The sequence below is a fragment of the Gopherus flavomarginatus genome, chromosome 4 (assembly GCF_025201925.1).
Source record: "Gopherus flavomarginatus isolate rGopFla2 chromosome 4, rGopFla2.mat.asm, whole genome shotgun sequence".
In the NCBI taxonomy this organism is placed as follows: domain Eukaryota; kingdom Metazoa; phylum Chordata; order Testudines; family Testudinidae; genus Gopherus; species Gopherus flavomarginatus.
In genome coordinates, this window is record NC_066620.1 from 4120626 (window position 1) to 4134548 (window position 13923).

Sequence of the window (13923 nt, forward strand, 5' to 3'; positions counted from 1 at the left end):
AAGTTAGCTTACAAAAAGAAAACTAGAAGTATTATGCACCTATCCTAACCAAGACAGAGATATAGTACCCTATTTCTATAAATCTTATAAACTGTTTCCTTTGACAACATGACAGAACTGTTTATGGACAGTATTATGCAGCTCCACCTTTTATAGCATCATTCACACAAATACAAGCCAACTCTGTCTCCTTTAATTTTATATTAACTACTTACAGCAAACAGGAATTCTCCACAAACAGTTGATTCTTATACCTTTCCCACACACCCACACCTCCCCTTGCAGCTTGGAGACTTGCCTTGCCAATGTCACTGCCAATAGGAAAGCTACCTTCCATGATGGTGAGACAGGGAGCACGAGGCCAAAGGCTCAATGGGCAGGCTTGTGAGCCTGCTACATTGCTCCCCAAGAGCTTGGGCCCAAGATCGCGATGTGGGGGAAGAGTTGCCTGGCATGGGACCTTGCTCACACCGTGTCTTATCCTTTCCCTTGCAGGAGGATGGAGACCAGCCTCGTCCCACCTTCTTGGGCTTCGTGGTGGGAGCCATGGATGGGGACCAGTGCTGGCTAGTGGATAGTCCCGGTGGGGCACTACACACCAAGGTCACGCTACTTGGTGCCAAGTCGGAGCATTGCTCCAGTGCTGGGGTGCTGGTTGACTCCATAAGGAGCATTCTTAAATGAACATCACGCTCCTTCTTAGTTCTTGGCTTGAAGGACTTTCACATTTTGCATTTCACTAATACATCCTTCGCCCAAGCAACGCAGATAACTGCTATGTCGATCACTAACGGGCATGGACCTCTTGCAGCGAACACAGGGCTTAAAGCTTGTATTCCTGAGGCAAAGTCCCATTCGGGACCTACAAAGTCTCTAACTATAGCTAAGGGATTTATAAACACTAATAAAAAACTATATACAGTATAAACAGGAAATAACTAGTTTGTATGAACAGGTAGCTACAGCACTAACTGAAGCAGCAACAGTTCCAGCACCATCACTAGCAGTAAGAAGGAACGGAGGGTGGGGAGAGCAGCATCCTATATATCCGGCGCCCCCCGGGCATGTGCACACCACTCCAGGGGGCATCGGAGTCGGTACCCTATGGATACTGCTGAGAGAAAAACTTCCAGCACCAGTGCATGTGATGAGCACACACGCCTAAGTTGAATGACATGAGCAATCACTCGAAGAAGAATGGATAATACTGTATATTCCTGATGCACTGTCCATCAGATTTCAATTCTCTTCAGTTTTTTTAAAATGTGATAACTAACGCACCTATGCTTTGAACTATAACCGTCACTGTGTACAAGTTATGTGGGTTTTTTTGCTCATCTACGTATTCAACAAGAAATTGCAAGAGATTCTTCAGAAATTGCAACAGCTATCTTCAAATCACACAGAAGTTAAACTGGCAGATGGATGTTTAAAACCAAAGCACAGGTATTCCATAAAAGATGCAATATAGCCTCAAGACATTGCTAGTGCAATTTGCTTAAATGCTCTATGAGAATTATGGAAAATAAATGTTGTCAACTAGTACAAGAGATACTTTACATAATGAACATCTGTGGCTAAAAGAAGATGTGAACATGAAACACTATTTGTGGCAATCAGACTTTCCATTACTGAGACTAGTTTGTCTGCAACTCCTGTAATCCTGGACTCTAATTTGTGCAATATAATCTTTCATATTTCACATAATTCAGTGTTCTTTACAGTTAAGTGTACATAAAAATGCTGGGTCTTCATTCGGTTTCATGTTTTAATAAGGAAACTATGTGATGTGACCTCCACCCCCCCAAATAAAAATTTGAGTTAGAATATTGTCATGTATAACCAAAATTACAAGCAACTCAAATCTTTTGACATTAAGCTTCCAGAACACAAAATGTTGTTGCCAACCAGGAAACAGGGAGGAGGATTTTTTCCACTCTCATTTGAATTTCTCCATGATGTCTGAGATTTTTTTCTGAGAGAGCAATTCCGCCCCCCAACCCCACTTAAAAATTCCCTCTGAAGTAAAATTTAATTTTGGGAGAAACAACTTAAGCAAAGTATTCTATTTGTTAAAGATCACTGTTTAATAAAGATGTCTGATTTGTTAAATCAAAAGACTTTGCCCATTTATTTTGTACTGTTCAGTTACAGTACTTCAAATAAGATCTTTACAATTCAACCACTGATAGTCCATCACATCACACAAAACACCCAGGAAAAACACCTGATTAATGGAGATGACTCACCTGTAACCTAAATTCTTCAAGATGAATGCTACACATTCCCACTTATGGGATACACCAACAGTGCAGTCTGGATGCACTGACAATACATCTCAGGATCCAAGCTGCATCATCAGTACATACCATGAGCGAGAATGTGCAAAGGCTACTCAAAGGAGCAAAAAACGTTAATGTTGTAAGAGAATTTCACAGGAGTCCTGTTCTCACCCAGAAACCAGAGTTACCATTACTTCAAAATAAAATCTCATCAACTTTAGAAAACTTCAGATATATATGTATTTTTTTTCCAGGGTTTCCAGTTAAGAAATGCAACCACATTTTCACTGATCATTACCCCATCTTACACTGTTCACCCAGGCTTAGCTTTATTCCTAAAATATAAACAAAATAACCAGGAAGTAAAATTCCTTTTTCTATTTGAGGGATCCATTTTCAATACACCAAAACAATATCACTACAATATTACTCAATACAAAAACAAAAACCCAGATGTTAGTTGCTGCACAATATAGATAAAAATATGGACATGTATTCGTTACATGTACAAATCTACAATGGCACAGAATTTACATTTCATTACACCATATTCATCATTCCATTTTTATTAAAAAATTCTGTCAGTCTACTAAGATGCTTACTGAGAATATAGATAGTTCTGATATAACTAAAATTGAGAAATGCTAATATGAAACAAAACATTTTAGATGAGCAATATAATTTTTTACTTACCTTTAAAAGTTCAAAATAGTGAAGACAGTGATAAACGGGAGCAAGAAGCAGCCTCGGTAGAACATATTGAACAGCCTCTTTAAAACCTTCTCCTATTGACTGGAAACGAAAATGGTTTTAATCTTAAAACAATAGGTGTGTTGTTGTAACACAATGGTATATTCTTAAAAACATTAAAAAAGATATTGTACCTGTAAATAGAATGCTGCTCCAGGCTTTGATAACTGACTAAGAAAGTGATCATGAAAAGCAGGTCGCAAAATATCTTGAGCGTATGATTCATACGGATCAAATGCCAGTTCCTAAGAAGGAATACAAAGTAAAATTTTAAAATAGGTTAGTATCAAAGCTTCCTGTTATTGTTAAAAATATGAAGTATATTACACAGGAGAAAACTTTATAATTTTATCAGTAAGCACATTTATAAAGATTTCAGTCTCAATCCTGAGAAGGTTTAGGCACATGCTTAACCTCATGCATTTAGTTATCAGTGTGTAAAGTTAAACTCATGCTCAAGTCTTTGCAGAAACAGGGTCTTAGACACTCCCATTTTGATTTCAGTCTCTAAAGGTCAAGTTTGATATTTCTAAACCTTAAAGCTCTTGTTCATTTCATTTCTGCCAGCACCTTGTCCCTCCACCTGCATGCACTGGCAATAAGGAAGAATTCTGATAGTTGGGTGCTGGGCCTGAAAATTTGGTGGCATGAGGGGATGCTCATGCAGCCTCAAATGGTCAAAGCCCTTCAAAAATGTCCCAAAGACCTGTGCAACCAGGCCGCAATACCTTAGCAGGGAAGCCCCCCTCCAAAAACTGCCAAAACACACTTTGGAATTATGAGTGAAAGATACCCGTAGTGAAACTGGTCCCACACCCTTTTTGTGACTCAAACTAGTCTGCAGTCTCAGGATCAAGGGTAGGTCAGCAGCGTAAATTTTGAGAGCCTGGGGAAATCTGCCCTGTGTTTCTTTGAAGAAGGTACATGTCAATGTAGGCAGCCAAGACAGCTGAAACAAAGATGTGCTGAACTACCAAAAAACATTTTTTTTTTATAATTACTCCAGTTACCTAGGACACACAAGGTGTATAATAAAAATAAAATATTTATTATAAAAACAAACTTTAATGTTCTTACTTACCTCTGCTAGGTCTTCAAAACAACTGCCTACTAAGGGATGGGGGCTGCCTTCATCTGTCATTTCTACGGTGTCTTCAATGTGGCCCAGTAGCTTCACACTAAGTTCATGAATATCTGATATACGACTAAATATATTTTCCACATCCTGAAGGAAGAAATGGAACCATCAGACAATAAATATCAATAGTGAATAAAAAAGAAATTAAATCCATAAGACAAAATATATAGCACACAACGCAAGCTACTTAATCAGTTAGAATACTGAAAAAACACTGATTAGTTTCTCAGCTAAAGCAAGGTTATAAATATTGTAGGTAACGGATAGGTGATTAATTACTGTGACTCATATTTGGAAGAAAAATAATGGGAGAAGAAACAGAGAACTTAAGTTACTTATCTTAACCTGAATTTAGCAAATAGGGCTAGTTCTTTCACAGAATCGAACTCTTTAGTGTTTCTCAGAAGTGTTGCCTTTTGGTTTCCATTTCGAATTTGAATTAAGAATAGTAATGACCCACATGTTAGCCTGCCCTATGCAGTACACACAGTATTACACACAAATCATATCATCATGCAATTGCCCAGTTTGTGTTCTGAACCCACTGGTGAAACCCAAAGTCTAGCAGAGAAGAAAGATGAACCTGTGGAGAGGTGACCCAAACTTTTCAGATTTTTTTACTCTTAAGTAATCCAGTTTTCAGCAGTTCAGGATCTACTGCACATACTCAGCTGAGGAAAATCCTGGCCTCAATGAAATCAATGGCAGAACTGCCACTGACTTCAGTGGAGTCAGAATTTCACCCTACAGCTCAGTACCCTTATAGAAAGAATGGGTGGAGGAAAGGTTTAGCAGAATCAGAAAAGACAGTTCAACTAAACAGAGCTCTAGCATTCAGAGAGAGATCTCATGTAGCTAAGAAAGTGCATGGCACTGACAGGAAAACAGGCATTCCAATTCCCATACCATGACAGACTACTGGCCTATTAATACAATATTACAAAAACAGGCAGTACTTGCTGTTTGCAATTTTTTTGAAACTCTGCACACCTCCTAAACTTCTACCCAGTAATGCACTTAGTCAATGATGCAATTTTATTTAATTATGCAATGCCAAAAAAAGAGGAAGACTATCCTTCTGGTTCCTCAAACGGTCAGTTTATGACCTGAAGCATAAGTTTTGATCATCCTTGATGGTCTTAAATCTTTGCATTTGTGTGGAATCTTTCATAAGAAGCTCTTAAAAAGTATTTTACGAACACTTTCCTCTTCTACTTACAAACATCAATAAATATTTTTATTCTTTCCCCACTTAAAAAAAAAAATTTATATAAGGAACCTGAGGCACAAAGGTTAAGTTACTTGCGGAACATCACACAACCCAGTGGCAGTAGTGACCCAGGGCTCCCAATTCTAAGTAATTAAATATCTCCACAACCCTGCCTCTGTTTATATTTTCAAGGCGCTTTAGCACCTACATAGCGATAGGTGCTTCATAAAGAGAAGACAGGCAGGACAGTGGGGTAGATTAGGGCATTCAAACAATTTGGACCTTAATGTGCATTTCAATGTTGTCGGTTTTGCTTTTTAAAATGCAGTCTATATGGCAGCTGTACAAGTGGGTTGAGCAACGGTACAGGAGAAACTTCCTTCTACCCTTATAACGTCAATACAATAGTTCCCAATGCACTAAATTGGCTTTCTAGGATACGAGAGAAGTGCAAGGGGAATATAATGCTGCATGGTATAGGACACTCAGCGCACCCTGCTCTACAATTCTATATTCTGGGTTCTAGACTTCTGGGCTAGGAGAGAGGAAAACATCCTCCTAATCCCTCATCATTTATTTCAGGATGAGCTATAATACGTTCCCATGCTGCCTCTCCTTTCTTATCTACATTTCAATCCTTATACCATGTGTGCATGCACACACCCCTTTTCTCAGCCTATTCTTTCAGAGCTGCCTTTGTAGGTGAGTGGCAGCATCAAAATAACATCTGTTACTGGGCTGGAGCAACAAGCGTGGAGAAATAGATGGCTTTCTGATAGTTTTTCCTATACTATATGAATGTTACACTAGACAAAAGTTAGGTCCCAGCAATTCTCACCTACATTAATGCAAACGTAAGTTTGATATGCATCAGCTGTAACATCTATATAATACTTACATGAGCTGAAAACAATTTGGAGTTGGAGACAAAAGGCTCTCTAAAAACTTTTATAATGAGATTTAGTTCCCTTATGTACTGTCGAACCTCTGCCATAAATGACTTGACTAGATCATAATAGGTTTGTTCTCCTGAAGTGGAGGGTTCCTCATCAGATAAAGTTAGTGCACTTATATCTTCTACATCTTGATGGAACATATCCATCAACACCTGTGTAAATGAAATTGGAGAAAGTTATACACAAAAATTAGATACAAAAATTACCGGTGGGGGGAAATAAGTTGTTAGAAAAGATCTAGTTGACTACTATTAATGGGAGGCTTTGTATGTTGTCTTGAGGTTGGTTAAACATATTTGGTAAAAAGGAAATTGAATTAAGAAAAAGAAATTCAAAAAACTAACTAACTATGTAACATCCTAATTCTAATTCAGCTACAAGAAAGAACTGACCAGCAGTTTGGGCTGTTCTACACTTTATATCCCATATGGAAGAGAGGCGCCAGGTTCATGCACATGAGGCGCACACACCTAAAAGTGGGATCCACGTGGACAAATGCTTGAAAATATGCAATTTGGTTAATTTGTCTGTCCTCCATATGGGGTAGGGAGGAAGCAGAAAGAAGGAAACATAGCTTATATTATTTGAGACTGATCATACTTAAGATGCTTATGGACAGAAAGTAAGGATTACATTACATAAAGAGGCAGCCTATAAGGCGTGTGAAGGTACTTGAGGGAAAATTGGACTAATGCATACCTAAGACAGAGCATAGGCAAGTGCTGACAGCTTTATAATGTCTCAGAGTTAACTGATAAGGCTGGGCTAAGTCTGGAAACACTGTATGGGCCATGTCTGCATTTGATGTGGTGAATAAGGCAGAGCCACAGAAGTCTCCCTCTAGCAGGTTGTTCCTTCAGAGCAAATACCAGCAGGTTGGATGCTTGCTTCAGAGCCTTTAAGAAACCTGGGAGGTTTCTGCTGTTTATGCATGGGGTTGTTGCAACTCTTCAGAAGTGTGACTGTAGTGTATGAGGCACCCTTACATCCAAACCCTGTTAAGGCTGGTTTCTTGGTCAATGCATTTTGCTAGTCCAACCAACAGCTGAAGGAGGCAGAAGATTAGGAGAAAGAACCGAAGGAATCAGCATCATTAGCACAATCATATCGCAGGTAGCCAAGCTTCTGCTGAATATCCACATACAGACATGTATCTCTACAAGCAACAGTGATGGAGACAGCTGCCCTATACTACTAAGTCCTGGTCAACACTCTAGAATAAGCTCAACATAAAAGAGAGTTTATGTCAACCTAATTATGTCGTGTACACATTCCAGCCTTGCTCCCACCGATGTGAGTGCTCTACTACCCCGAGATAATAACTCCATCCCCATGAGAGGCATGGGGCTTATGTTGATGTAGTTAGGCCGAGGCAATGTCTGTGTAAACACTGCAGGTTACTTACATTGGCTGTCATTCTTATCAATGTCAGGGCTCCATGCTAGAGCTGTGAAATTGAGGAAGTGTTCACAGCTTGGGCTGTCACTCCAGGTAGGGTAGTGGTGGTGGGGGCTCCAGCTACAGCCTGGCTGTCCTCCCAGGGTGCTGGCTCCCCACTGGGCTGCTGCCCCAGATCCCTGCTCCCCATAGGGGGCCTGACGCGGGTGGGGAAGTGCGTGCTCCTGTTGGGGAGCTGAGCAGATCTGAGAGTCCCAGCTCCAGACCCCCACACTGCCCTTCTTAAGTCAGTGGAAGTGCTCCTTATGAGGCTGTGCACTACCGACAGAAGGAGGGTAGTGTGGACATAGGTCAACTTAAGCTTGTAGTATAGATATGCCTTAAGTGTCTTAATGGTCACTAAGGTCTCACAAGGTACTTCCTCCATCTGTTTCTTCCTTAGCCTTAAAGGAAAGCGAAGAGGGCACAGTCAATGCAAGGCTGAAGCAAGACAGGGGACTATTCACTGGAGCAACAAGAAACAAAAACCTCAATGAGCTGATTAACACAAGTAATGTCAACAACAGACAGGGCAAACAGTGAGAAGGGGACACAAGAAAAGGTTCCATGGAATTCAATGAAACTAGAGGCTCTGACCTCTCTTGAGGAACTGATTCCAAGTTGTGTGGGGTTTTTTGCTTTTTTTGAAAGGGAAAAAATACAGGTTTCAGAGTAGCAGCCGTGTTAGTCTGTATCCGCAAAAGGAACAAGAGTACTTGTGGCACCTTAGAGACTAAAATTCTCATGCTGAAATAAATTTGTTAGTCTCTAAGGTGCCACAAGTACTCTTGTTCTTTTTGCAGAAAAAAATACAGATTGTTTGCCCTCCAGTGTGTCCAAAGATTGAGACTAGGTGTCCAAGGCAGCTAGAATGCAGAAACGCTTGAGAACACGCCAAAGGAATTTGGCTCACCAACCACAGTCAGAAAGAGAGTGTTCTGGAGCACTGGGGAATGCTGAGGTTGCATGAAGTGTCCCAAATAAAACTTTGCACCATCAACCCCTAGGAATGCTCTACGTTCAAGTCACTGTTAGTCTCAAAATAGCAATAATTTTAAAAGTTCATGTACTGCTGGGGGGTTTCTAAAGGAAGATGCATATCAAAATTCTACATTACAAAACATTTAAGGACTAAGAATAATATTCAACATGGAGATTTTTAGAAACCATTCAAGATCTGGTTAAAAATTTAATACTGCCAAAAAAAAATCCATTCTTTTGACACTTATGAACTATGACACCTACCTTATCAGCACACATTGCCACTTTAATGTCTTGTTTTGTAATTTCATAATGTCTTATATTTCGTACGTAATTCCCAACCAGCTTTAAGATATCTGCAGAAATGTATTCTAATACTGCTACTATGTAAACAGATACTTGGTGGTCAATTTTGTAACCTAGAACTTCCTAAAAGTAAAAAAAATAAAATAAAAAGTGCATCTTTAAATGTGTTATACAACCAGTCAAATAACTAATTTATGTATTTTAGAATAAACCTATTGAAATCATATGTTCAGTGCAACCGTCATTAGATAGTCAACGCCTATTCACCATCAGTACTGGCAATATTAAAATACTTATTTCTGTTATACACCTAGAGAGAACAGTGATATCACAGGTAACACTGCCTGGCTCAAACTGACTTTGAAATGTTAACAACTCTACCAAGCATATAAAACATGCAGTACCGTTCTAATTGACACACTCTAGAAGCACTGAATTCTCTTTATTGTATTGCAATTTTTGGCAGACAAGTATTTAGGGTTGTCTTTTTTTCAAAAAGTGTTACTAACCTTTCAAGACGTATTGCACATATACATTCCTCTCCTGATGTACATGCACCCCAGGCAGAACACCAGAATTTTTTCCCTCAGTGGTACTCATTTGGTGGGGTTTGAGCACCCTCTGCTGGCGCCAGTAAAGGGACCCAGCTGACCCTGAGCCCCCTCAGTTCCTTCTATCTAGAAAATCCGATGTAGAGGGGTAGGAGGGCAAGTTGTAGAATGGACATGTGCAACACATCTCATCGAACTGTCTTTTTTTCCCTTTGAGTGACTGCCCATGTGCATTCCATTCTTGGTGAGTGTCAAGGAGTTCAACAGGTGGAGGGATCAGAGTTTATGTACCCACAGACTGCAGAACATCTCACCCAAATTTGGCAAAATTTCTCAATTACTGGGTGATGGTGTAATGGGAGGAGAAAGTGTGCACCGATGACTAGGCTGCTGCTTTACAAATGTTCGGCATAGGGATCTGCACGAGGAACGCCACTGAGGATGCCTGAGTTCTTGTGAAGCTTGCCCGGTGGTTAAACACCTGTCAGAGCGTAACAAGTGCAGATGCTTACAGTTTTCTAAGATAAAGATCTTTCAGTCTCGTCACAAAGAATTTCAATTCTGGCCACTATAGTCACGAACAGAAAACTTGGATGGGGTAATAAAATACAATTAGGAAAACCATGGTAAAAATTTTAGCCTGGCTTCACACTTTCTTTGTGCGAGGCATAAAGTCCCTACAAATTTGGCAACACTCCCCAATAAGAGCTTCCCCAAGGCACTTAAAGCAACTTGAGTGTGCATCGCTCACAGGAATAGCCTTATTTCCGGAAACAACAGGGCTTGAAGCCTGGTGACTGAGGCATCCCTTGGCATCGGGAATCAACTGAAACCCTCAGATGGGGTAAAATCCTGACTGAACAAATACAAAACTGTTTACAATAAAATTCAGTAGTCTGTGTTCTCTTGTGAATACTTGCAAAAGCAAGAAGAGCCATTCCAGTGACTGTCACAGAAGGTAAGGTAAGGAGGAACTAAGGGAGCGCGAGGTTGGATAGGTCCTTTATACTGGTGCCAGCGGTTTGAGACGCCCAAATGGGTATCACTGAGGGGGAAATTTCCAGTGGAATATGCATGTAGAATCATTCGAAGAACTTAAAAACTTCTGGGAAGTATAATCATAGTCCTAAATGTATTTAACAAGCATACAATTAACTGAAATAGAAATAGTACAATGATGATGATGATGATGATACAGGACATACACTAAAATCCAGATTTGTTTTATTCCTTTTGATTTACACTTCAGGCAATATACAGACAATGAATGAAAATGTCAACCTTAACATTCTACAGTTCTGTAAAAGATAGGTTTGCCTAATTTTAAGTAGTAAGGCAATCAATTATGATTTGAATACTTACTTTTAACAATGGATGGATTTTTTCTACTGGGAGAGATAATGGATTTCTTCGTTTCCTCTTTTCAATAGCAGACTGGGCATCAGCTATTGCCCACTTATCAATAGGATGGGGAAAACTTTTTTGAACACGATCCTTAGGAGACAGAAAACAAGCACTAAGGGCTCAGTGAATAATCTGAATGTATTCAGCAAGTAGTATACTTGTTTAGATAAAGACTTCACTGTTACTGATTAAAAACAATTCCTTAAAAGGAATAATTTATTTTGATGCAACCGTGTTTTAATGTACAGATAGAAACTAAAAAGTTATACCAAAAACTGTACAGTGATACATATCCTAAATGCTGTACACTAAATATATACTGCGCACAAAAAACTACACTCAAAGAACATTAAGGTTGCAGAGTTAAGCACTCAATTAGGAAACACTCACAGGTGTGTTGTGAAGTTAAGTTTATTAATGTATGTGAAGCACTCAGATGCTACAGTGATGAGTGCCACGGAAAAGCCCACAAGGAAATTAATAAATCTGTCTTCGAAGCAGGGTTTGAATAGTGTGCAGTGACTAAGACATGAAGCCACACATTGCATAATAAAAGGTTAAAATAAAATACTGAGTAGCTGTTCTTTCTGTGAGCACAGTCCATACTGTGCACTGAGTAAGGCAGTGGTCCTGTGGAAAAAAATAGTCTGTGATCATGTAATTAAAGACCGTAATTATACACACACAACTAGGGAGCCAAATTAAAATTCATGGGCAAGCTTAATTCTGGTGTTTCCGAACTGTTGAGGGGTTGACTTTGCAACTTTAACGTCCTATTAACACAGGTTTTTTATGTATAATTTTCTAAGCTTTTAAAAAGGCAAACTAAAAATCAGAAATTTCTTCATGTCAAACTACATCAACTCCAATATGGTTCAGTAAGGTTAGATCTACAAACACAGACTTTTGCCACTTGAGTGAAGAGACTGAAAGCAGCAGAAGTCAATCTCTATGTAGACCAGCCACTGAAGGAGAGATGAGACATTTTGCCAGCGGGCTCTCGGCTATCTGCTGACAACAGAGGAATGTTCAGAATCAGAACCTGGAATAGAACTCAGGATTCCTGAGGTGATCACCCTCTAATAGTTGCACACAGGGACTATTCACTCCCTCTTGTCAACTGTTGAGAAGGGCCCACTTTCACCTTAATTGAACTGGCTTGTCAGCACTGACCCCCCACTTGGTGAGGCAACTCTCCTCTTTTCATGTGCTATGTATTTATAGCTGTCTCTGTATTTTCCACTCCATGCATCTAATGAAGTGGGTTTTAGCCCACAGAAGCTTATGCCCAAATGTGTGTGTTAGTCTCTAAAGTGCCACAAGGACGCCTTGTTGTTTTTGCTGATACAGACTAACACAGCTACCTCTCTGAAACCTGTCAAAGGCTACTGTATCAGCTTTATAAATGTCATGCGATATCTTTCTGGGAGGGCTAGTGACGGTACTCATGGCTCAATGGGTGAGCTCAATAATGATTCCAACAGGGAAATAAAGTCATTAGGGGGTAATTAATACAAATCTCTAATGTAGGGAACAAGTCTGAGGAAGCTTCACACATTAGGGAAATAGCATATGCTAGTTTGACCCAGTTCAAAAAAGTCATGGAAGACAAAGAACTGGAAATGGTATAAAGATGACGACAGTCCTGATTTGGAAAAAGAGACACATTCTCTTGGTTAGAGTTTCACGTCAATTCTTGGATTGAGAGAGAGAGAGAGAGGTCCTGCAGAAATTGCCTGAAGTACTTTAAGCTTACCAGGGTCTGTTGAAGATGGATGACTGCCTAGTAAGCCAACCCCTGGAGAAAAGTTGTTTATTGTTTTTAAGATGTTTTTTTCTATAATGCATTTGTTCTAAATAAATAGCCACTGGTTAACTCTGTGATTGCCCCTCAGAGCAGGACTGCAGGTGATGAACTAAAGTCAATCCTGCTGAGACAGTCACAGTAAAATGCAGGGTTCTGCAATGTAAGCCCCAGATCTAAAGGGAGAGAGTCACAGGACGCAACCCAGAGAAAGCTGACAGCGAGAGGACTGAGACTCAAGTGGCGTGCTCTCAAGCAGGCCATGAGAGGGTCTGAAGTGTAGTTATCTCCAGAATGGTGATAACATGTACTATATTTTGTACAGTGTTTACACATTTTATTCATATATACTATACAACATATAGTATTACTCTGGCACACAAAACTGACACCAGATATTAAAATACTGGATATGTTAGGAAGGACCTGGGACATAAAACCAGCTTTTGGTCTGCCACTGACAGACAGACACAAGTACCATATTTCTCCCATGCGCTTCACTTCCATAATGCCATGCCCAGTAGAATCTCAGAGTTATGAACACCAGAGTTACAACCTGACCAATCTACCACACATCTCATTTGGAACCAGTCATACACAATCAGGCAGCAGAGAAAGAGAGAGAGAGGGGAAAAAAAAGTAAATACCGTACAGTACTGTGTTAAACTACTAAAAACAAAGGGAAAGTTTAATAAACAAGATTTGACAAGGTAAGGAAACTGTTTCTGTGCTTGTTTCAGTTCAATTAAGATATTTAAAGGCTGTATTTTTTTCTGCATAGTGAAGTTTCAAATCTGTATTAAGTCAATGTTCAGTTGTAAAATTTTGAAAGATCATAACTCTGAACAAAACGTTATGGAACATTTCAGAGTTACTAACAGCCTTCATGCCCGAAGTGTTTGTAACTCTGAGGTTCTACTGTTCTCCTCAGAGAAAGATTTATAAGCATGAAAACTTCTCTCTCATATTAACAGAAGTTGGTCCAATAAAAGATATATGCCTCACCCACCATGTCTCTCTAATATCCTGGGACCAACACAGCTACAACACTGCATACATGTATTTCTCATGACATTTTAAAGTGCTAATTAATTAGACTATTCA

General features: G+C 39.6%; 1 protein-coding gene across 2 annotated transcripts in view; it reads right to left on the minus strand.

Annotated features, from left to right (window-relative positions):
• Positions 1–13923, minus strand: part of SOS1 (SOS Ras/Rac guanine nucleotide exchange factor 1) — an 86343-nt gene that overhangs the window by 51912 nt on the left and 20508 nt on the right. For both annotated transcript variants that reach the window (XM_050951561.1, XM_050951560.1), the window contains exons 3-8: positions 10974–11105; positions 9019–9183; positions 6279–6488; positions 4114–4257; positions 3167–3277; positions 2976–3074 (exon numbers count right to left, since the gene is read on the minus strand). In XM_050951561.1, coding sequence (XP_050807518.1) covers positions 2976–3074; positions 3167–3277; positions 4114–4257; positions 6279–6488; positions 9019–9183; positions 10974–11105 — 861 coding nt within the window. The remainder of the gene's footprint in view (positions 1–2975; positions 3075–3166; positions 3278–4113; positions 4258–6278; positions 6489–9018; positions 9184–10973; positions 11106–13923) is intronic.